At 34.1% G+C, this 24,593-nt stretch overlaps 1 protein-coding gene and 3 non-coding genes across 4 annotated transcripts; all 4 read right to left on the bottom strand.

The window, feature by feature from the left end:
* Positions 1–1,322: 1,322 nt before the first annotated feature.
* Positions 1,323–2,056, bottom strand: LOC110878152 (mavicyanin). The gene is made up of 2 exons (XM_022126408.2): positions 1,870–2,056; positions 1,323–1,780 (listed from the first exon to the last, which is right to left on the bottom strand). The coding sequence occupies exons 1-2, from the start codon at positions 2,039–2,041 to the stop codon at positions 1,401–1,403; spliced, it is 552 nt and encodes a 183-aa protein (XP_021982100.1). The 5' UTR covers positions 2,042–2,056; the 3' UTR covers positions 1,323–1,400.
* Positions 2,057–8,953: 6,897 nt separating this feature from the next.
* On the bottom strand, positions 8,954–9,044 carry LOC118482540. The gene has a single exon (XR_004868574.1). It is a non-coding gene; the product is annotated as a small nucleolar RNA snoR31 (small nucleolar RNA).
* Positions 9,045–9,253: 209 nt separating this feature from the next.
* Positions 9,254–9,355, bottom strand: LOC118482556. Its single transcript, XR_004868588.1, has one exon. It is a non-coding gene; the product is annotated as a small nucleolar RNA R30/Z108 (small nucleolar RNA).
* Positions 9,356–9,427: 72 nt separating this feature from the next.
* LOC118482538 lies at positions 9,428–9,532 on the bottom strand. The gene has a single exon (XR_004868572.1). It is a non-coding gene; the product is annotated as a small nucleolar RNA Z107/R87 (small nucleolar RNA).
* Positions 9,533–24,593: the final 15,061 nt, after the last annotated feature.

Here is a 24,593-nt window from a genome sequence, read left to right as displayed (position 1 = left end):
ATATGTTAAAAATATAAGGTTTTAAAAAGCGAATGGTTTTAATAAATAAAATGTTTAAAAATTAACGAATTTCGAACAAACGAACGGTCCAAAATATGAAAGATTTTAAAAAAGATAATTGATTCGAATAACGCTTAAAAATAGAAGGAACGTTTTACAAAGAACGATTCTAAAAGAAACGCTTTAAAAAAGCGGTTTTAGAAATGAACGACTTTAAAAATTGAAAATTAAAAAAAAAGGTTTTAGAAAGAGAATGATTTTAGTAAACAAAAGGTTTAAAAAATAAACGAAATTCAAACAAACAAACAAACAACCCAAAAATGGAGGATTTTAAAAAGGATAAACGATTTAAATAACGTTTTAATAATAAAAGTAACGCTTTAAAAATAAACGGTTTTAAAAATGAACGACTTTAAAGAATGAATCATTTAAAAGAAGTTTTAAAAACATATGGTTTTAAAAAGAATGGTAAAAAATGAACTGGTCTATTTATAAAAAAATGAGGACTTAAAAAAGAACGATTTTAAAAACAAACAGTTTAAAAAACGATAAACGGTTTTTAAAAGGTTAAAAACATTTTTTTAAATGAAATTTATAAAAAAACAAATTGTCAAAGAAATATGTATTTATTTGAATATTTAAAACGTATTTTGTTAAATAATAATCATGAAATATAGAAATAAAGAAATTAAATAATTACACAAATAAAATTATTAAAATAACTTTATAACTTACATAAACAGCCCTTAAGCTATAAAAGGACCATTACCCTTAGGCTTAAGTATATAAAAAAAAGTAACATGGTTAGTATTAGGGGTCAAAACCGTTATAAAATGCAATCTTAGGGTCTGATATGTCAAAAGATTTCTTTTTTGACTAAAAAGAGTTAAACTGATTAAACCATGTGGGTCAAAACAGTAATTTACATTTTATCTCTGTTTCACTCACAACCACTTTCAAAACATATTAAAAATTTATAAAGGATGAACAATGTCACCTCAAATTTACAGATGAACAGTAACATTTTCTCTCCCCTCTATTCACAACCATTTTCATAAAACAAAAACCTCCTTCACATAATTTGAGGAAAGGGATGCAAATGCTCTAACCCTATACCTGTTTCAACTCGTTCGAAGTCGACCTGAAACATGATCTCAACCCAGTAAAATCTGATCCTTTTTCGGTAAAAACCCGGTTTCAATCCAACGGTTTTGTAAATTAATGGTTTGTTAATGGTTGACAACCTGATCGAATTAGCTTGAGCCTAACACCCGATTTTTGCAATTTGAATTCAATATTATGTAAAAAATCACAATAAGTTCTTAGTATGTCAAAATCACAATAAATTCAATATCATGTCAAACGAATATAACATATTACAAAGTGCATAAATAATCAAATTACACGATTGAGATCAAAACACCCCAAAACCCTAAAAGTCCCATCAAGACTAAATTTGATCCTGCATAAATAGACTCAACTCCACTAGGTACAATGGTTGAAGGATTATTGTTCTTTGATCCACCACTCTCTGTCTCGGGTACACTACTAAGAGGTGCCTCCGTTGTATCCGATTGGTTTCTTTCCACTATCACATCGAGCTTCATTCCTGAATAGCAGTACAACCTATTACCACAAAAGAAATATCTTTCTCCGGGACTCGTAAGAGGAATAGACGTGTTCCCATCACTAAAACAGTTTATGACGTTCGTCGTGTTGCATGTTCGAAAACTCTCTTGGCCTACCTCACAAACACTATCTGTGGACGCGTACTGAAAAACTGCACAAAAGAAAATAAATTATTCATAACATCAAACTATTAAACGCTAAAACTACAGAAAGAATAAAATCATAGAAAGAAATAGTTACCTAAGACATCACCGACGACGAACTTCTTCCCTTGCTCCCACGTATCCAGATTCGTGCTAATGTGCCAACCCGAGTTGTCCCCAACTATATACGTGTTAGCATCAGATGTTATTGCGAACCCAAAGGCTATGATAGCAAGAACCACAAATACAAGTTGCTTTTTCATGTTCATGCTTCAATATGACCTACGAGATTAATTCTTGTGTTGTATATATAGTTAAGGTTTGTTGCTTCTCTTATTACAAAATCTAGATGACCTAACCAACCACTATGTAACAAATGATATGTCCCTATTAAAAAATATTTGTATTTTGGAGCGTTTTGATTGATTCAAGATCGAACGGTGGATTTTAGATAATGATGTTGTACGGTGCAACTAATTAAAGCGACAGTCAACTTATATGTGGGTTGATTAAGAAAATAGTGACGTTGAGGTTTGGTGGTCTAAAGCAAGAAAATGTTGTTGCATGGCAGTTGAACATCTTTTTTTTTTCTTTTTCGGATTATAAGAGAAGACGGGGCGGGTGCGTGATACTCATCTATCACGCGTTGAACATGTCCGTAACACCGCCGCCACTCATTTGATAACGCGTGAACATTTAAACGCGTTAACCTGAGCACGCGTTAAACTTTTGAGTTTTATAGGGTATGACTTGTACATTGTGCATTAATACTTGTATATTGGAATCCCCATCACTAGTGATTCCACCCCTCCTACATTTCTATCACTAGTGATGGAAATTGGATTGATGACATGGCATTAGTTGATTGGATAGTGGGAGTGATGGAATCCATCACTAGTGATTCCACCCCTAGTCCCCTAAGGTTTAGCTTTAAAAGTAGAAATTGGGTTCAAAATGTCAAAATATCGTTTTTTTCAAAAAACTATATTTGATGTAACAATTTTTGTGAAGAAATTAAAAGGGAAATTTGATATCGTAAGGACCATATAAAAATGGCATCATTAGATTTATTTTATTTTAATTAATTAATATCCTTATTTTTTAAAAAGTATCAAAATATTAATTCTACCCTTAAAATTAGAAATGTGCTCAATGACAATTAAGGAGATTGAGCCATCTGGATGTTATTTTGAAGGTTGCTCGGTATGGGTGAGACTCATCCTTGAAGGATGACCCTCCACGTTAGTGCCACGTAGATCGGGTGTGAGGATGCGGCAAAGAGGATGGAGTTAAGGAAATGAGGGATGTGCCTAAAATATATATGTATATGTTCTAAGTATATGTGTGTGTGAGAAGAAGATGCAACAATTTTTGTCCTTTTGTGAGCGTCCATCGTCCCACACACGACGTTCTCGATGACGACGGCGCTCCGGAAATGGTGTGCAGGGCGGCGACGGCCCAGGATGGGGCGGGGACGGTCCCCATACTGTCTAGCCTAAGCTTTTCCCACATGAACAACCCAACATTATGGAATATCTTAAATAGTAAAGTTTTTAAGGTTTTGTTTGGACCAATCAATTTGTATTTGGGTTACAGGGTCACAAGTTCCATTCTTTTTACGAGGTTTATGATTGATCATGGTGAAATCAGGACGATTTTGTATTTCCATGTGGTGAGTTTTATCCTTATGATTTGATTGAAACATTGGAATTGGAATTGATGATTGTCACAATGTTTGTTGAAATCATTTTGATAGTTTAATGTCAACATAGCCATCACTGAGTATTTGAGGGTCTCGTGGGATTAGAAAAATGGACACGTGAGAATGCATTTGCCGGTCGGTTTTCGGCCTTCCATCTTTGTTGCCATTGTCAAAAACGATATTGTTACTTATTTGGTTGGTGGGTTTAAAATATTAAGTTTTCAATTGGGCTACATGTTGTTAGTTGATTTAAATAAAAAACAGGTTTAAATGGGCCGAGATTAAATATATTAATGGTTAAAAAATCATATTGGGTTGTTAAAAAAATTATGTTAATTAGGTTTTAAATTTCATAGGCTGTTGTTAATGAGGTTTCAAATTTCTTAGGCTTTTGTTAAAAAAATATGTACAAAATTTACATAAAAAATTAATAATTTAGGGCACTCGATGAAACTGGGCCTAGGCAATCGCCTACTTTTTCCTTAGGTTATGGGGTATGGTGATGGTCCTCTCTTGGAGGATGATCTGCCACAAAGGCGCCATGTAGATCGGGTGTGAGGATGGGGCAAAGAAATAAGTAAATAAAAACTTCAAATATAACGCATTGGCCCAATCACCACCAGGGGCGGACCTAAGCCCACTTCAAGGTGGGCGGGCGCACCCCCGGGGAAAAAAAAAATTAGTGTTAAATTCCGTAGAAAATCACGTCCGCACCCCTTGGAATTTTTCGTCCGCACCCCTTGGATTTTTCGACCACACCCTTGAACGCACCCCTTAGGTAAAAAGTGTTATCAATTTATATTTTAATTTTTTTTGGTAAACTCTTATTTAAAAAAAAATACTACCTAAATTATATAACTTTTAATACCTAACTAACTAAACCCAAATACCCATACTTTTACCCACTTATAATTCCTAACTAGCTAGCCCACTAAGTCTTAGCCCATTAACCAAACCCAACAATATTTCAAACTATAATAAAATAATTAAAGCCCAAAACCTTTAGAAATTATCTCCCGCTCTCTCCCTCTCTTGCATCCCTGCACGGCCAACGAACAACATCACCCAGCGACAACAGTCCAGCAGCCGGCGACCACCGTAATCAGCCACCATACCACCGTCGTTTGACACCAAATCTAACCGGAATCCGAACACGGGTAAGTTTCTTTGTTATTTTGATGATTTTGGTTGATATTATAAGAGAAAAAAAGGTAATAAAGTTGTTAAATAGGTTTGAAATTTTGTGTGTTTTGACGTTGTTTATTGTTTTTTAGATGATTTTTAGGGTGATTATGTTGTTTATATATTTTTAGGGTGATTACAACAAACATTATGATTTCTAGGCTTGAATAGTTGAAAATTAAAATTGAAACATTATGTTATGGAGCGATGAACTTATGTTATATAGAGAAAGAATTGTTTAAAAAATTAATTTTAAATGATGTTTTGTATAGATTTCAAAAAATGAAAACTCGTAGGGCGCATGGGCGGATCTTAGTGGAGCCGTGGCAGGGTCACGGCCCTGGCAAGTTTTTCGGCCGTAGTGCTAATTTTCCGCATTTCGATCGAAATTTTGTATATACACTATGTTCGGCCCTGGCAAATTTTTCGGCCGTAGTGCTAATTTAGTGTCCGTGTCTTTCAGCCCTGGCAGGTTCAACGAGCAAGATCTGCCACTGGTAGGGCGTCGACGTTTTAATTATGTTTGTAACAAAGTTTACATGTTTTTTATTATCATATAAATTTAGTTTGATGTTCGTTTGTTTTACATGACCCGACCCGATACGAACCGATTTTTTTACTCATATACCTAGGGGCCTAAAATTTTTAAAAATGTTCCGCACCCCCATGGAAAAATTCCTGGGTCCGCCACTGCTTGTTACTTGCATGAGTCAAAGTCACTAGCATGATATGTGCAACTTTTTATTACCATCATCAGGGGCGGACTTAAGGGTTGCCCAAGGTGGGCAGGCGCACCCCCGGGAAAAAAAAAATTTAGTGCTAAGTTCCGTCAAAAATCCCGTCCGCACCCCTTGATACCTAAATAACTAAACTCAAATACCCAATACCTTTAACTAGCCCACTACTAAGTCTTAGCCCAATAAACAAACCAAACAAATCAACAATATTTCAAACTAAAATAAAATAAACAACCCAAAACCTTTACATATTCTCTCCCGCTCTCTATCATCCCTGCACGCACGCCAGCGATCAGAACATCAGCGACAACAGCAGCCGCATACCACCGTAATCAGCCATCATACCACCGCCGATCGAACACGGGTAATTTTCTTTGTTATTTTTGATTATTTTTGGTTGATTTTTGGTGGGGTGGGACGGAACCGGTAGCCACCGGAAGTGATTTTTTGATGGCAGGAGACATGTGCTTCTTGTTAGTGATGATATTTTATTTTGTGGTGGGTTATATATTTATATTTTGTTAGTGATGATGGTGATATTTTGTCTTTTTTTGTGGTGGGTTATATATGATCAGACCTGATGTTTGGGGTTTTTTTTTAATGGTGTATATGATGTTTAGATGATTTTTAGTGTGATTTACATTATGATTTCTAGTGTTTGAATACTTGATACATTATGTAATATGTTATGGAGCCATGAACTTATAGATCAATTTGTTTGTGAATTGTGATAGCCGGTAGGAACCATGAGTAGGGACGTTATGGCGCGAGTTCTCAAGAGGAAAGTTGATACATCTTCCGAATTCGTTGATGTGGATACTCTTCCTTCGGATCCTTATAATCGCAAGCCGATTGAATCATATAACGTGAATCAACGAGATGAGATTAGAAGGGCATATCTACTAAGGGGACCATATCAACCATTTAGTTTAATGTTCTTTTGTTTTACATGACCCGACCCGACTCGAACCGACATGATACGAACCAATTTTTTTACTTATATACCTTGGGGCCTAAAATTTTTAAAAATGTCCCGCACCCCCATGAAAAAATTTCTAGGTCCGCCACTGATCACCACAATAAAAAATAAATAAATAATCTGCTAATCACCTCAATGTCATATGCTATTACCATAAATTGCTCCTCACCTGCTCTTAGCGTCATCGTTCGTGCAATATGATCAACGCCTCATCGGCCACAACATTTATATTATTTATAAGTAAAAATATTATGCAATGAAACGTATTTGTTTTTAAAAACAGAAAAGCTTAATATCAAATTGTCACTATTTTTCTCCACAAATTTAAATTAGATGACCCAATTATCAAAGTGCTCAAAGTTCAACAGACGCTCGCTCGAAATATTCGCTGCTCGAAAAATGCTCGCTCGAAATATTCGCTGCTCAAAAAAATGCTTGTTTGATTTAAGGCTTGCTTTTTAAATGAACCGCTCCACAACATTGGGATTGTAAACGAGTCAGACACAAGCAATGATCCGGATGGTTTGGCTTGTTACTAGCCTTACGTGAATACGGTTAAAATACCCATTTTTCTATCCTTGTATATGTCAAGATCCGTAACCATTTTTTTGGTGCATTTAATGTAGTTTTGCTGGATTACCTATTATAGATTATTAGCTTACAACCCCGTGTATTACACGGGTTGAATGATAAAAAATGTAAATTATAAACTTGTATATAATCCTTGTTAATGAAATGACTTATTTAGATAAATTAGTAAAACAAAAGAACAGTTATATTTTCGTTACTTGTACATGTGATTTGATACTTTGTTAGTAATTATTGTTTATATCCAAATAATATATTTTATCTTAACAAATATATATGGTTATGGTAAAATGAAACTTCTACGAGTTGTAAGAACTTAGTGAACTCACCTTACAAAAGGTTTTTTGAATTTTTTACAGAGGGTGTGAATGAGCGGTTAGAGACTTAGTGCGTTAAATTTTTTGATTTTAGATTCAAGTGGTTAAAACCACTAAAACATAAGGACTCAAAAAGTAATTTACTATTAATTAAAATTGAAATTATACGTTTGATCTCTAACTATATTAAATAATATTATACTTATTATATCATTTGATACATTTATATTTGTTATAGATAATTATAGGTAATCTTCCTATAATAATAAATGAAAATCCTTTTGTACTCGTTCTGGTGTCTCCTCCCTTTTAATAATAGTATTACATATTAATTTTTTTACATAAAATATAATATAATATTAATTAGAAATTAGAAATATTGTATCCTATGTTTAGAGAAGTTTAAAAAAAAAAAATTGAAGTTACACCCTTTACCAAAAACTATTAGAATTTTAACCTGTAACCTAAAAGTTTTTATATTTTTTGGTTTAATCTCACAACTTTTTTACTTTTAACTTTAGTCCCATATACATTTCGTATTTCGCAAATATTACATTTCACGGGTTAACAAGGCGCAACATTTGTGTGTGGTTCAACATTTTTATAACAGGTTCATCGCAACCCGTAAGTGCATAAAACACTTGGTTATTATTCTATATGTTTTATAGTTTCAGTCTAATTTTTCCGCTTTAACACACCAGAATTTCGTTGACGGTAATGTCGCATAGGTGATATTTGTCATGGTTTTACACTCACACCTAGTGGGAAGGCTTACTTCTAGTTTGAATAAAAAAGTAATAATATAGATAAAAAAAATTAATTAAGATGAATAGTTGGGTAAAGTATACAATTTGAAATCTAAGTAACATTAGTAAGTCTTTGATATGGTTTATTTATAAGATATTATGGGTGGGTTTGGGTAAACTAATTTAAGGCATATACACATCACATCCACCAGCCAGATTCTGTCCTGTTCAGTTAACATTTTGCTTTGCTGCAAATCGAACAAGTTTTCATCTGCCACGAATTCGTAAAGTAGATCAATATATTTGGTGTGACAATTGACATTATAACTTCATTTTATTATACACACACACACAGGTTTTTTTACTAAGATCATGATTAGTGTGAAAGTGCGACGCAAGTAACGATTTTATTTTTGCATTTTTGCATTTGAGTATGTCTACCATTTCATGACATGCCATTTTAGAGGCAGTGTAATACTGTATTAGTCTGTTATGAGTAGTTGTACAGTCTGAGATTATCGATTACATTATGGTCAGTCTGTTAGGTAGCTCCATTGTAGTTCGTTCTCCAATATATAGAATAGAGCTTCTCATCGTAAATTTTGATTGATTCGCTTTCATATGAGATAGATGAGTTCTTGGTGACTTTAAGTGTAACGAAATCCGGAGTGTAGCAATGTAAGACAACCTTTAAAACAGTAGCTGATCCAATGTTTTTCATTACGAGGGCCAAAAACAGATCATTTAAATAAGGGCCAGTTCAAAGAAGACTAGATAAGACCCTTATTTACCGACCCAAACCAAAACAACCTTTTTTTATAATTGACACGTATTGATCCAATTCTGTTTTGACCCATGACCCGTTTGCCTGGTCTAACCATAACTTGTTCGTCCCAAAAACAAAGTAACTATATCAAAATTACTGATTAACAAGATTCAGAAGCATTGTGTACATCTGTTGAGAACAAATCTCTCAGTCCAAGTGTTGGAATATGAATAAATTTAGCTTCATCATTATCTCACATAATAAAAATGTAAAATAACAAATACTAATTATATTAAAACAGAAAAACGTACTCACAATCCTAAAAATATCAAAAAACAAATCTAAACGTTAAAACTATAAAAGTCCAATTCAATATAAATCTTTTCATAAAGACGAAATTTCATAAAAATATTAAAAAATGAAAACAAAATCAAGATTTAAAAAAAATGATTTGGCGAAAGATATTACTCAGTAGGCATGAAGTTAAATTAGGTTCGATTCTGCCAGCAGAGTTTCCTCAACTTTTATATCAGAAGAGGGAGCTTTGAATCTTCATCGTAACATATTTCATTCGCCAAAGCAAAAACATCAAATTTCAATGAAAAAAAACATCAAAGTAAAAATAATTTTTGAGAAGAGATCGCTCAGTTCAGCGGGAATATCGACACGCAAACAAATCTATGAATAGAGATGCCTGCATTCCGGTCTGTTGAGCTTGAATTTTCCGAGTCGTCACTGCGATCTAACTCAATCAATTGATTTGAAAAGATTAAATAAAAATAGACGATCAAATTGAAGATAGAACTAGAGAGAAAGAAGGTAATTAGCGGCGTAGGATGATGAGACTGATGGTTTGAGTGGGTGTATAAATAGGTTGTGAAATTAGGGTTTGTTTTGACTATGGGTCAGTTTTCTAGACGGCCCGTTTGGCTAATAGAGGGCCTGCTGGTGTTGGGTTAGATAATTCAAGGGATTGGGATTATCAAAATCAAACGACGTAGTTTTGGTTATTGTATTTTTAGTTTTTATTATTTTGAGTTAATTGCCAAAATCGTCCCTGAGGTTTGAACATGTTTGTCATTTTCGTCTAAAATGACTTTTTATACCAAATAGCCCCCCACGTTTGTAATCTTTTGTCATTTTCATCCAAATGCCTAACTGGGTTAGAAACGACCGTTTGATGAGGGTTTTTTTTTTTAATTTCACAAGTACAAATATTTTATAAGGTATCTCTTTTTGGTTGTTCTGCATACCCCTATTCAAGAAATCATTTTTCAACTCGGTTTTAGAAAAAGAAGTTTTAACTTTTTGTTCTGCATAGCTATAGTTGAATCACTCAATTTTATTGAAAAGATTTGTAAACTATCACTTTTTACCAACATACTTTATGAAATATGTTTGTTAAATGGTGATGCGTGACAATTAGAATTCAAAGTCATGAATGAACACTCGATTGGTGTTGCTCAAAAATCAAGATCTGAAATTAAAAACTGATCGAATCAAATTGGGTACTAAACCTGTTTTTGTGGGTTGACTAGTCATACCTCTCATGAACCTTAAATTATACACAAACCCAACACGACTCACATATACATGATTAACCTTTATTTAGTTTCAGTCTTTAACTTTTAACATAAATACCCAAGTAGTTTAAGTTCTCGTATAAATTACATGTAAAAAAACTATAAAAATAAACAATAAGTTGACCAGACCCCTTTAGGACTAACCGTATCTTAAATACACACCCATATCTCAAATTACGTGTGAGTTTAGATGCCACTTGAGAAATACTTAACTGCAAATCCAAGCTAAGCTCCCTTTTCATTTTCTAAAGCTTTAAATGGTTTATTTGCTAGAAGTTGATAATTTTTGGAAAAAAAAAAACTTCAAATATATAAATTTGTGTAAATAATGTCTGTATGCTCCAACATTTGCATATATTTTACAAGTATGAAAGCTAATTAACGTATTTTAACTTGATAACATCTTTTTAAATATAATCTCAAAGTTGGTAAAGCTCAAAACTAGTAGGTTTCACAAGTTGATGTTAAAAAGAAATTACATTTCAGACCCTGTATTTGTGAAATTTCAAAAAAACCTCATTAAACGGTTGTTTCTAACCCAGTTAGGCATTTGGATGAAAATGGCAAAAAGTTACAAACGTGGGGGGCTATTTGATACAAAAAAGTCATTTTGGACGAAAATGGCAAACACGCCCAAACCTAAGGGACGATTTTGGCAATTAACTCTATTATTTTTTTAAAGAGTAAATTACAAAAATCATCCTTTATGTATGTCATTTATTGCAAACTGTGTCATTTGTCTTTAATAATTACAGAAAACGTACTCGATGTTTGCAAACTCCTGCAAATTATGTTCTTTAGCCTTAACTCAGTTAATTTTTTGTAGTTAAATCTGACCAAATGGACCTCACATGAGGGTATTGGTCATTTTACTCTCATGTGGGGTCCATTTGATCAGATTTAACCACAAAAATACTTTCATGTGGGGTCCATTTGGTCAGATTTAACCAAAAAAAATTAACTGAGTTAGGGCTAAAGGACATAACTTGCAAGGGTTTGCAAACATCGAGTACGTTTTCTGTAATTATTGAAGACAAAGGACACATTTTGCAATAATTGACATACATAAAGGACGATTTTTGTAATTTACTTTTTTTTAATGGGAAAGTGAATATGCAGCGATCGGTACCTTCTTCTCCAACCCTCCATCAATGAAGATATTAACTATACATGTCAAAATCCATAATTACATATTATAAGAACTAGAGCTTTCTCTAATATGTCTTTAATTCTTGATTATAAAAGAATAATAATATTTACCCTACACCAACTTGTGAAGGAATAGCATCACAATTGAGGCCTGAGGGTGCAAAATCGTTTGAGAACCAGATGTGTTGTGTTTATAAACCTATTACTGGTCAACTGTGATGATGATTGGGAAATGAAGAGGATACATAAATAAGCCCATGTGTAGTGGTTAACATCTCATTCTTTGGCGTTTTTACGCCATGTGACAGCCCAGTCAGCAATAGGCCATGTGGTGTAGAACTCAACAAAGCTTTGCATTTACAATGAAAGAATTATTGGAATGTCACAAAAACGGCTATGGAAGAAGCGAAAAGGCGATATGTTTAACTCATATTTTGTCAACATGTTGAGGGATTTGGAAAGCGAGGAATGAATGTATTTTCTCTGGAAAAAGAATCAATATAGATGCTATTTTCGGTGAGATGCAAGCAACAACCTTTATATGGATCAGAGGGAGAGTGAAGCAGAGCCAAATGGAGTGGAATAAATGGGTGCGGTTTGATATGGCAAGTTGATCTTATGTAAGTTTTATCCATGTTTTTATCGATAGTTCGGTGATGTTTTTTCTATTTTTTTAAGTATTGGATGGTTGGCTTAGTCACTTACTAACGATGTAGTCTGTATCAAACTATTTTGGTGATGAATGACATTATTTTTTGTTGTTAAAAAAACACCTTCAAAAAGTCATAAGGAGGAGGGGTAAAAGTCACTTTGTCAAACACATTTTTAACTTATAAAAGTTAATTAGTCAATAAAGAGTTTCAATAAGCAATCCCAAACATGCCCTAAATAGTGTAATAAGGGATTTAATTGGTGATGGAGGATTACTGAGGAATATGTCCGGTACAAGCTATGAAATACGATGGTGGAAATTGGGTGATGCGAAAATGATGTAGAGTCGGTCATTGAGGCTTTTAGAAGCTGGTTATCAATTTGGAAGTCGAAATTACTATCATATGGAGGAAGGATTACATTACTAAAGTTGGTATTAAACTCACTCCCAACGTACTTTTTCTCACTATATAAGGTTCTGATTCAAGTGTTGAAGCAATTGGATAGGCTAAAAATGGTATTCTTTTGGGAGGATCCAAAGATAGTCATAGTATGAGTTGGATGGCATGAAAACATGTGATTGCTTCGGTTGAATATGGCGGGTTGGGTTTCGGGATTCTCCGAGACGCTAACTTGGCCACGCTCTCGAAATGATGGTGGAGGTTTAAAACAAAATAAAAAACGGGTTGTGGAGGAAATTGGTTTGGGCTTTTCATCACAACTCTCGCTCTTGAGCGTCTATTTCGGCTAAAGTCACTCTGGCCGGACCTTGGAAGCAAATTTTAAGTATTAATAACTAGCCTAAGAACCCATGTGTTACACGGGTTGATTAAAGATAATATCTCATCATCATCGTTGTTTACATAAAATGTTATGAATAAATACACGTGTTGAAACGGATCATGTAAAAACTTTTTATTAACCATGAATATGCTGACATCACAATTCGTTGAAAATCTCTTTATACACCACATTAGTTGTTTTATCTGTAGGTTTTCCGTTGTTGTCAAGTATGAGTAGTTTGACCACATCTCTTGTTTTCATCCTTGATAAGGCAACATACAATTGATCAAACATATAATATCTAATGACATTGAGATGAACTTTGTAATAAAAAACTTTTTGATATAAACGTATAAAAATTATACTGAACTAAAAAATTATAAATATATAGGTGCACGGGTGGTCTTACAATAAATTATATTATTCAACAGTGTTGATACAGGAATTTGATGGAGAAATAGTTGATAGATTAGACGCAAGCTCGGATTCGGGTCCTCCACAATTGTCACTTTATCCCAGTTCTTTGCTAGCTCAAAAAACCAAAAATATCTATCTCCGATTTCGTTGTGGAAAGTAAAATGTTCAAAATTTGAATATCCTTCGTATGGAAATAAAAGGAGTATCAAATAGAGGACATACAATGCTTCCATGTATGGACATCCCTTTTGCTTTTAAGCTCAAAAATGCACTCCGAATGTTGGCGATCAATGTGATATTATCCCTTTTGCTTTTAAGCTCAAAAATCTCATTACAAGTCTCAGTCTACCGCTTTCTTTTCATTCCCATTCCATTTGACCCATTCAATCTTAGATCTAATTTAATATTCTTGATTTAATTAGACTATACACCGTCTCAATTTAACAATTAAGTTGACATGCAATCTGTACACATCAAGTTATAGCACAATCAATTTAGGTAAGTTTAACTCATGAGAACCATAGTATCGTATTATACAAAGCTTACTTGGTATTGTTGCTGTTAATTATATAGAAATTGGATGAATGATTGAAGTCAAGATTTATAAACTCGTTAAATAATTAGGAACTAAAATGAAAAAAAAAATTGAATAAAAAAAGAAGACATGAGAATATGATTCTTTTTTTTTTCTATCATAATGTTCAGATCAAATAGAACAGAAACCAAGCTAAAAGGCAATAAAAACTGAAATTTATTGAAACGAATCATGAATAAGAACATAATGTGAATAAATTGTTACAAAAAATATATAAACCAAACAAAGTAGTTAAATAACATTCTTTCTTTAAATTTAATCATACCATCAACCTATAATAATATATGAAAAAGCATCACATAAATGGGTACAGTAATTTAAAGACACCCATTAAAGTTAATGCATAGACCAAATCAACCTATTAATAAGTATTAGAAACTAACCGATGCTGACGATGTGGGCAGGTGTATTCCCAAAACTCGAATCCTAAGACCTCCAGTCCACCCTAGACATACCCATGCCTAGCCAAATACAATTATAGCAATAAAACCCACAACAATTATCAACCCAAAAAGCCTTGGTTTAACCACGCACCCCCTCTTTATTCCAGCCTAGCACTTTTATCTCCTTAATCTACCTCAATTATAGTATATAAATATATAAATCTCCTCTAATCAACAATATTGCATTGAAAATAAAAGTGGGCAGCCGGTTAGTAACACATACCTGATCCCGAATCAAAACTCACAAAGCTGAAACCACATCTTCCTGTCAATCAATACGATCATTAGCTTCTTCAGCAAGCTTCTATTTATTCTTGTCAATTTAATTCGCCACTTCCGCATGAATATATTGCTTACCTGGGCAGTTACAGATAACAAAGATGCGGAAAAACAAACCTTTGGACAAAAGTCACAAAACTGGCCAAACCTCAGGGACGAAAATGACATTTTACTCAATGTAATATGTTGATAACAACAAACATCAAGATTTAGAAGCCGATCAAATAAAGATCAGGCTTCAATGGTATTCAGTTCCTGACCAAAAGGAAGCTTTAGAAAAACTTACGCAAAGGATCAAACAGGTGTTTGATTTGGTGTATAGTAGTATACTTCCTCTTCATGGTTCCTTTTCTTTCCCGAGCGAATTGTTGTAATCTTTTCTATCTGCAATATATTATTAGATCAGCATCAAGATGTCTATTTTTATACAAATGCAGGCAGTTTCCATATAGAGACATGGTAAATATACATATAGCCAAGTGTAATTCAGAGCAGCAGGACAAATATAAGAAACAATCACATCTAATAAGCAACACAATTCCAGTGTTGGCCATTCAGTTAGCTAAAGAATGCAACATTACATGCTAAAAAACAATATTAACTCACCTCCTCGTTGTTTTTATACGCAGTCTTCATAAGTTTTTGAGGTTGCTACTCACTTCATCCAAGAACTTAGTCTGCGTAAAAGATTTGGAAGTAGAAATTAGGATACACTTGATATATCACAAGTCAAAAAGGAAAAGTCCATAAGACATTGTAAAAAAAACCTAAGACCAAAAATTTGTCGGAAAGAAGAAAATACATCACATCTAGGGGTCAATAGTTCATGGGTTAATGATTGGACTGGAACTCTTTTGGTCATTTTTTGAGGTACCAACACTCGTTTAGTTAAGCAATAAAACCATGTTCATCTGGAATAACCTTCAAAAGATCACAACTAACATGACATCTTAGTTTCAGTGTGATCAGCCAACGATCATCAACAATCAAATCAACATGTTGAACCAAATTCTCCCAACAATGGCAGATATAGTTCTAGCTTTTGGATATTGTATATTGTAAAAACAACAAAATCGAGATGGTACAAAGTTAAATTTAATAATAATCATAAACTTGAGATTTAAATGAACCAAAGTGTATTACCTGTTCACATTGAGAAGTCAATCCCCTGGACATTTCCCTGCACTTGCATCTATAATTGAGTTGTTTTCATTAAATATGTAACGCCCGGCTCTTTTGTACTTTCCATTTATAGAAAGTTTTGTTCGTATTTCTATTTTTGGAAACTTTGTATTCTTGTAATCGTTCCCTTCTTTGTAATCATTGGCAAACCGAGACTTGGATCATTAATGAAGCTTGTATTTTGTTACATTTATGTTATACACATTCTATGTATGCTCGTATGTTCGACTTCGTGAATCAATCGATGTTTAATCGTTATTCTTGGAAACTATGTGCGAAACTTGTAATTAGTCTAAACTTATGCATGGAACGTATTTTGAACGAGAACGACACTTGTCAAACACTTATACGCTTGATTATACTTGGTTTATACTCCTCTTACTTAATCACATCTTAAACTATGCCTTTATGGCAAATATGGCCCTTAAAATACCTTAAACGCATCAAACACACAACTTCAGGGGCCAAATTGTAAAAAAATGAAACTTATCCGGAACCACAAAGGGCTCGCGGCCCGCATGGACTTAGCCTGATACCTCAGGCGGGCCGCCTGGACCCCCAGGTCTGCAGAAAGTTGGACAGTCACGACCAGCTTCGTTTTTGGGCGGGATTCCTTGGTTTAAACCGAGTTTTAGCACTAGTTAACCCCCCAAATCAACCCTAATCACTCTCCTATAAGTACCCAAGGTCCTCCAAGCACTTGGACACTTTCATCACACTCAAATCTCTCAAAAACACTCTCAAGTTCCAGCAAGAATCTGCATTTTCGGACAGATTTATACTCTTGCACTAAACTTGGTATAACTTGCTCATTTCTTAACGAAATTACTTGATTCTTCTTCCTACTTGCTTGGTTAATCATGGAGTTTGATTCCTTGACTTCTCCTTGGAGAAATTAGACCTGGAATTGCTCTGAAATTGACCAAAAACTTTCTGTTTTGTTACATACTTGTTTAAACTTCATCCAACTTGTGTCTAACACATCTCACACCAATGTCCTAATGCTTACAACCCCTCTTATGGTTGGTTAAGCTTAAAAACATGGTTGAGACACTTAAATCAGAGGGTTAAACCTCATAAACTTTCTGTTTTGTTAGGGTATTTAACCCACAAGTCATGTAAAGCTTAGACCTTGATGAATGAGTGATTGTGGAACAACTTGGATTGTTCCAACATAAAATCCTCACATGATTTGATGATTTCTTTTAGTTTAGATTATTTGTATACTTGTATTAACCCTAGTTCGTAACCTTCCTTGGTTGTCTTTACATCAAGTGAAGTGGTGAACATTCAAGGGGTCCCTAAATGGAAGCATGTTCTTCCTACCCCATACATGACATTCATGAATGACTCGAGGTGCCTAAACGAAGATCTTAATCTTCTACCTCCTACTTGAAATATTGAACTTAATAATATGTAATACTTAAATATATATATATACACACATTCGAACCTTTAATATTAAACTTGTGTTTATATGTTAAGGTAGTAGAATGACATCTAAGACTTAACACTCCAAGTATGATTCTAATGGGCTTACTACCCATGAAATACAATATAACCCTAGTGGTTACGTAGTGTCATATAAGAGTGTAAGTTAAAGATGATTATTTTGATATCATACTTTATGTTATGTTAAACTCCAAATTTATAATCTTCCGTTATAGGCCAAACTCACACACCTACGTTTCCTTGTGTAGAAGGACTAGGTGCTCCAATTTAATCCATCCACCAAACTCGCTCGCGGGATTTCAAGTGGGAAAGCTTGCAACCACCTTGAGTATACGCGATCCCTTTTTGTTTTAAACACTTTTGGGATGCAACTTGTATTCTATATTCAAACACGTGACACTTGAAACTTATTTGAAACATGCTCTATCCATTTAAACATGAAACATGAAACTTGTGATACTTGAGACTATTTTGTGCTATGTGAACGTTTAATCCCTGTGTGTAGTTCCGCCTTAACAATAGTAGCGCTATAGGGGTAATGCACCTCCCCCATTTGTAGTCGAGGGGTATTGTTAGGATGAGACATGTTAACCTCCCGTGAAACTTTGGGATAAGCACTTTAACGCATTGGAAACTTGGGCTATCACTTGGACTGCGTGAACTAGCATGGCTGAAACTATTGTATTATGTTCATGTTGGATATGAGTTTTTATTCTATTATGCTATGTAAACAAACTTGTATACTCGCTCATTGCCTTTGCATTGAAACTCTATTTTAATACATGTTGCAGGTTGATTAATGAAGTATGGATGATTGATGAAACAAGTTTAGGGTGGACTAGATACACACCTAGATTTATCTATCTTTTGTTTGTTATGTTATTTGTTGGAACAATGTTGTTATTTCCTTTCGAATTTGTATGACATTGAGTTTTGAAATGAAATTTGAATTTAATTAAATATTGTCACATAGTGTTATGACGTCTCTAGCAATCTATACACACTTCGTCTCATCCCGATGTTTCCGCCATCGGTTGGGGTGTGACAAAATAATTCGGCATCACCGATATAAGAGCTTAACTCTTAAGCGCAATATACATCTTCAAACAAAATATGTTCACAAAGTCAGCAATTTAGTAATGCAGTACATCGATTTGCAACTATGAAAATCAAACTAATACATTCACATAACATATTCAAATGGATTAAACCATAAAAATCAGCTTTTACATTTGTGCATATTTTGCCCAATAACATAACATCATATGCATCACGGCAATACATATACAGTTAGCTTGTATACCATTCTTAAATATTAGACATTTTCAAGTATCCACATCCAAAGGCTGTGTACAACATAGAGTAACAGAAAACCAACTTCCTAATTTTCACTAACTTGCAATTTCTAATGGTGCAACTACCAAAGTGTTTCTTTCTCTTCATCCTTCTTCAATCAGAACAATAGCCGACAAACAAAACCAAACACACCGGCGACTACCAGTACCAGACCCGTTAAACTCAGTTTAAAGCCCATGAAAGATAAACAAAATCAGAGGAATCAAGATTGAAGAATCAAATTCCAAGTTCTCATATTATCATAATCAACACCATCATAAAAAACCCTAATTTCTGAACATATTCAAGATTTCATTTATAAACTTACCTGGTTTCTTTGAAGATGAAATTGATGTATCTGAAATTGTCATATGAAGGCGCCAAAGTAGGATACGGCTGAGATTTAGATTTGGTGATTGTAAGATGATTGAAAGAAAAGGGGAGAAGTAAAAAAAGAAAGTCTGGTTACAGAGATCATCCGGTCAAAAGCGTGTGATAAAAGGAATAGATTTTTAACGCCTAAACCAAAGGAATGAGGGTTTTCTGAAAATCGCCATAGATGCAATCAACAATGATGGAATGGAAGAACCCTAAAATTGGAATCGGTATTTTTTGAAAATCAAGATGAGAGAGAAAGCGGTGGAAGATGAATGTGAATAATGTGCGTCTATGGAAGATGAAATAAAAATGGGAAAGAAGAGAGATAGATGGCGGTTTGAAGAAACTTACATGAGAAGGAGTGAAGGAGCATAGAGGAAAAGAGATTGGCGCTCAAGAGGAATTCTCTGGCCTAAGAGGGTGTCCACATCAACAAAATGATTGGCTAAGAATAGGCCATGTGGCTAAGGATAATTCTTTTCGTATAGTAGATAGATAGATAAGATTCAAGCATTTGAATATTGTACATCTAAACAACCTGCAACTTTTTTTTCTCTTTAATGGAATTATTATAAGCTGAGCGTATTAACAAATTCAACCAACATGCTCATCAATCAACAGTCTACTAGTTAGCTCAGGGAGAAGAACATAAAACTTGTGCAAGCAACGTTATTATTTGATAATGGTTTCAATAGATATTCTTTTAAGTGGTCCAAGTTGGGTGCATATTGTAGGTTCACATTTTGGCCACAAATACTAATTTTACAGGTTATATCAAAACATGGCTATTGTTGCAAATTTTGTTTTATTTATTTTTTATTTTTTTTGTGAAAAACATGGCTTTAACTCTAAACATGTCTGCAAATCTTGTTGTATCTTTAACTTTTTTTTCATAGCCCAATGTCACAAGTTAAACTAAAAAAAAACTAATAAATGTTAATTAAAAAAATAGTCTTTTCTCTAAATTAAGTGGTCACCAAATCCATTATTCTGTCACATGGTTCTCTAAGTCTAAGCCTATCGAACAAACGAAGTAATCAAGTTATTCAAGTAATGTGGCATCCATACTGTAGCAGTATCTGGCCCAGATGCAATGGCATCTGGTTAAATATCCAATGTGGTGCCACATAAAAATATTAACTAACTCCACCTCCTCATTTCACACAATTTCCACAGTATAAAAAAATAGCAGAAATTCATACCATAGCTTATGATCCCAAATCTTCTATGTCAAACCTTTGAATTCGATGAGTGCTAATTATGAGACCCTCGTTTTCCTATTGATTTTTTTTAAATAACAAAAAGAATTAAATCTACCCATAAAAGTAAATATTTACAAAGTACGAAAAAAGTAACTACTAATTTTTTAATAGAAATCCAAGCATAATATCAGTACACATCCAATCATTAATTCTAGCACATTCGGATCTTAATTAAATGTATTAAAAACCAGTTGCAAATATTCTACCGGTTTAGCGGTATGGTTATTGCCCATGTAAAAAGTGGTGTTTAATGTATAGGAGTAAAAAAATGTTGTTAGAAAAAGGTATTTTATTTGTTATTCTGCAATTAAGATCCACACATTAAACAATTAGCTCGGATTAACATGGATAACGTAAAAAGAGTAAAACTGAAGATTTCATAAGTGGGAGAAATAAATAAAACAATGGTATGGTTACACAACCACCCAACAAAGATCTTATTTAACCAAAGTCTAAGGAAGGTTTTATTAACATACTGAAGATTTCTACTTTAGGATTAATGGGTTCAATAATAAAGAAAAAGAAGTACCATCAGTCCTTAAAATTGGTTGTTAACAACTTTAACACCACTATAAAACCGCTTCAGATCCATCATAGCCTTCTTGATCTGGATTGATCGTATAGAAGATGCTGCCGCAACCTCTGCCTTGAACCACTTGTTCGACCCAACTGATTCTAATGGTGAACCCTGTCCACTTTTCACCGAAAACCCACTGGTTTTGGTTTTAGGACTCTGGGATGTTGTTTTTTTCTCCTGAAAATGCAAAGACAAAATTATACTCAACAGCTTAAGAAAGTAAAGATCATTTTTTTTTTGCCAATTTCAAGAAACATAAATTTAGTTACCTGGTGTAACTGACTGCTTTTAAGAGACGGGCACCCCCGCGAGAGGTGGGATCCCTGAAGAAATCCAATAGAGATCTTAATTAACCAAACGAGCTCGAGCCTTGATCTTGATTAGGTTCACGAGTTTATTAATTATATAATATATAAATATATTTATATAATTATTACGTTATGAGAGAGGATCAAATAAAAAATTGATTTTCTTTAAATCGGCTAAAAAACCATCTTAGCCTTCCATAGTCAATTTTGTTGACTTTTTTTTAAATTCCCTTACACATTTAAAAATCATAACTTTTTTATAATACATTATTTTTTTTCCAAAAAAAATCACCATAAAATTAATTTACATTTAGTTTTCATACCATATTGCTATATACAAAATGACAACTCAAAAAATACGTAAATTGCTTTGTACTTTTATGTTAAACTTTTTGTGCTGAATTTTTTGTGTTATTTTGAGAAAAAAAAAAACAAAAGGGTGAAAATTTAAGTTTTAGGACCAAAATGCTCCTTAATCCTAGTTATGAGGTGTAACATCTGACCCCTTACTATCAATAGTGTATGCTTTGCCCTTGATAGGTTGCTCATCCATAAACTCACCAATTTGTTTTTGACCTATCCTGGTACTACTCCCACCTAAACATGCTTAATTGTGGAGTTTTCATGTGCTCCACAACCAACTGAGCCCAAAACACGTTGGTGATTTAAAATGCGGGGAATGTCTTATGAACCAAGAATCTCTCCTGTCCACGACCGATGTGGGATTTGCCTAGAGTATCAAAATGGTCAATGTTAATCTTCTCGGTATCCGTATTGGTGTCGGTATCGTTACAGAGGAGTAGAAACCAAAACTGAAAGGGGAATTTAAAAGTAAAAACCAAAAAAACTAAGGAAACCCACCATCCACTCAGGTAAAAGGTAACCTTATCCTCAATAATCCATTCACTTACTCAGACGAAGAGGTTGCACTATAGCTATAAACCTAAAGCCAGCTTTCTCTTTATAAAAACCACGTCTGTGAGAATAGAAGCACTCAAAGGCGAAACAATCTTGCATATACCTGAAAATGAATTTTAAGGAAAGCATTTAATATCAATGATGTACTAATATTAATTATTCAAAATAATATACCGACACTTATAGAAGAATGTCATTGCTCACGGTCGGAAGATAGAGTGGTAGATGTAAGATTAAATATATTATGTATTAATATTTAATCTATAGCCATTATAATCATTTACATAATATAGATCAAAATATATAATAACCTATTAAATAATTAGTTGGTAATTGTTGATGGACCATATTACCCTTATTAACTAATTAGGTTTCCTCCTGGGTGCTTATATAAGGAGACTTATGTGGAGGTTAAGGGGTTAGACAGTTACACAATCAGACACACCCCATAAGCATAACATCATCACGTTCGACCTCCTTCTCCTACGGCCGATACCCTTTTCGATTTTCTTAGTCACCATCATCAGTCAGCACCCTAAGGAGGAACCAGATCACCTTGACAAAGATGTCGAACTCCATGTTGTCTTCTCTCACTGGATTCTCCACTACACTGTCTGCGGTGACAGGTATGTTTTCATGTTTTCCATTATGTTTAAACAGAACTGATCCAACATGTGGTATCAGAGCATATGTTGATTAGTCAGTTCTGTTTTCGTATCCATAATTCTGGGATTGAAACTTGGAAAACGGATTTTTTGTAACTTTAAAACGGTGACAGCCGGTTTCGAGTCATGAAGATCGACTCGAGATCTCTGTTTTCGGGAAAAAGGATTAATTATATGTTCACTCGAATTCAACTGGGTTATGTTTGACCGAAATCTGTTTTAAAACCTTAAAAAAATTCAGGTTTCGGGTTCCAGAATTCATGTTTTATTTTTTTAGGGTTCATCATGTTCTTAGGAAAATTCGAAAATTCTGTTATGTTTTGGAATGTTTTAGGATTAATGAGTGTTTTTTCCATGTTTGATCCAATTTTATCTTTTAAGGTTATTCGAAAACTGTTATTAGATAAACAGTTATAATTTTCGAAATATGTTGATAAAATTAGATCATCTTAAAACAGGAAATAATATCTCATAATCCCTTAGAATTCGAATTTTCAGTTATGCTTTCACATTCACAGCTGTTAACAGGAAGCTTCGAGATCATCAGATTACGACTCGAGACCATCAGTCTCGACTCGAGACCATAAGGTCTCGACTCGAAATCATCAGGTCTTTAAACCTTCACAACTCGAGACCAACAGATCTCGACTCGAGACCATAAGGTCTCGACTCGAAATCATAAGGGCTCAAAAGTCTAAAACTCGAGACCATAAGGTTGCGACTCGAGACCGTGGTTGCGAATCGAGACCTCATCATGACTCGGGATCTCATAAAATATAGTAGTCGAGACCATGGTTCCGATTCGTGACAACAAGGTTGCGACTCGAGACCTCATAACTGACTCGAGATCTCATAACTCAGTCGATCCGCGCTAACAGGTGGTTTGCTACTAAATAATTGGTTTTTGTAATTACTTAGTTTAATTTAACAGAATCAGATAATGTTTTACAAAACCAAAATGGCTTTACTTGAATGAGCTTCTGATGTATCATTTCTGGCCAAAGCTGGTTTGATACATCTACTTATCATCCAAGTATTACGAAAGCAAAGTTAAGTGTGCATCATAAACATGAATGTATTAATATCTGGCCAAAGCTGATTTAATTCCTTCATAGATGGCATACTTAACAAGTGCATAACTAAAGTGATTGTCTCAATTTCTGGCCAAAGCTGATTTGTTACAACCACTTTGCACATATGCTTAAATGATTACACTTCTGGCCAAAGCTGTTTTGTCTTCGTTTAAGTAGAATTTTAACTAAGTCTATTATTTTGATGTTAGTAATAGACAATATCACAGCTTCATAATGTAAAATGGTCATTATTTATGCCTGCCTTAGTTTAACATGCCCTTAGATCACATTAGGACTTCTTCCTTAGTATCATAACTTTCTCATCTTATTTCCATTATCAGCGCCCAATTGCGGGATTCCACCTTTGACCGGTGATAACTATGCTGCATGGAAGGATGCTCTCATGCTTACACTTGGATTGCTGGATTTTGATTACGCTCTAAGAGAGAATAAGCCAGCGGACCTTACCACTCAAAGTACTGTTGCTGAGCAGTTAACTCATGAAAAGTGGACTAGGTGTAACCGCATGTCTCTCATGTTTATGAAGCAATCCATAAGCAATGCAATCAGGGGAGCTATTCCTGATTCTGAAGATGCTAAAACCTACTTGGAACATGTGGAGGCACAGTTCAAAGGGACGTCTAAGGCACACGCTAGTACCCTTATCCTCAAGCTGGTGACAACTAAGTATGATGGGAGAAGCGGCATTCGCGAGCACATCATGATGATGAATGACATGGCCAATAAGCTGAAG

This window comes from Helianthus annuus, chromosome 9 (assembly GCF_002127325.2).
Source record: "Helianthus annuus cultivar XRQ/B chromosome 9, HanXRQr2.0-SUNRISE, whole genome shotgun sequence".
NCBI lineage: Eukaryota > Viridiplantae > Streptophyta > Magnoliopsida > Asterales > Asteraceae > Helianthus > Helianthus annuus.
Note: the sequence above shows the minus strand (reverse complement) of the source record. Positions and strands in the feature narration are given on the sequence as shown.

What these genes read in the sequence shown, in the direction of transcription:
- LOC110878152 (XM_022126408.2), bottom strand. Translation starts at nt 2,041, where the DNA reads ATGAACATGAAAAAGCAACTTGTATTTGTGGTTCTTGCTATCATAGCC. An exon ending in CGTCGTCGGTGATGTCTTAG is followed by an intron (nt 1,781 to 1,869) that starts GTAACTATTTCT and finishes TCTTTTGTGCAG; the next exon opens with TTTTTCAGTACGCGTCCACA.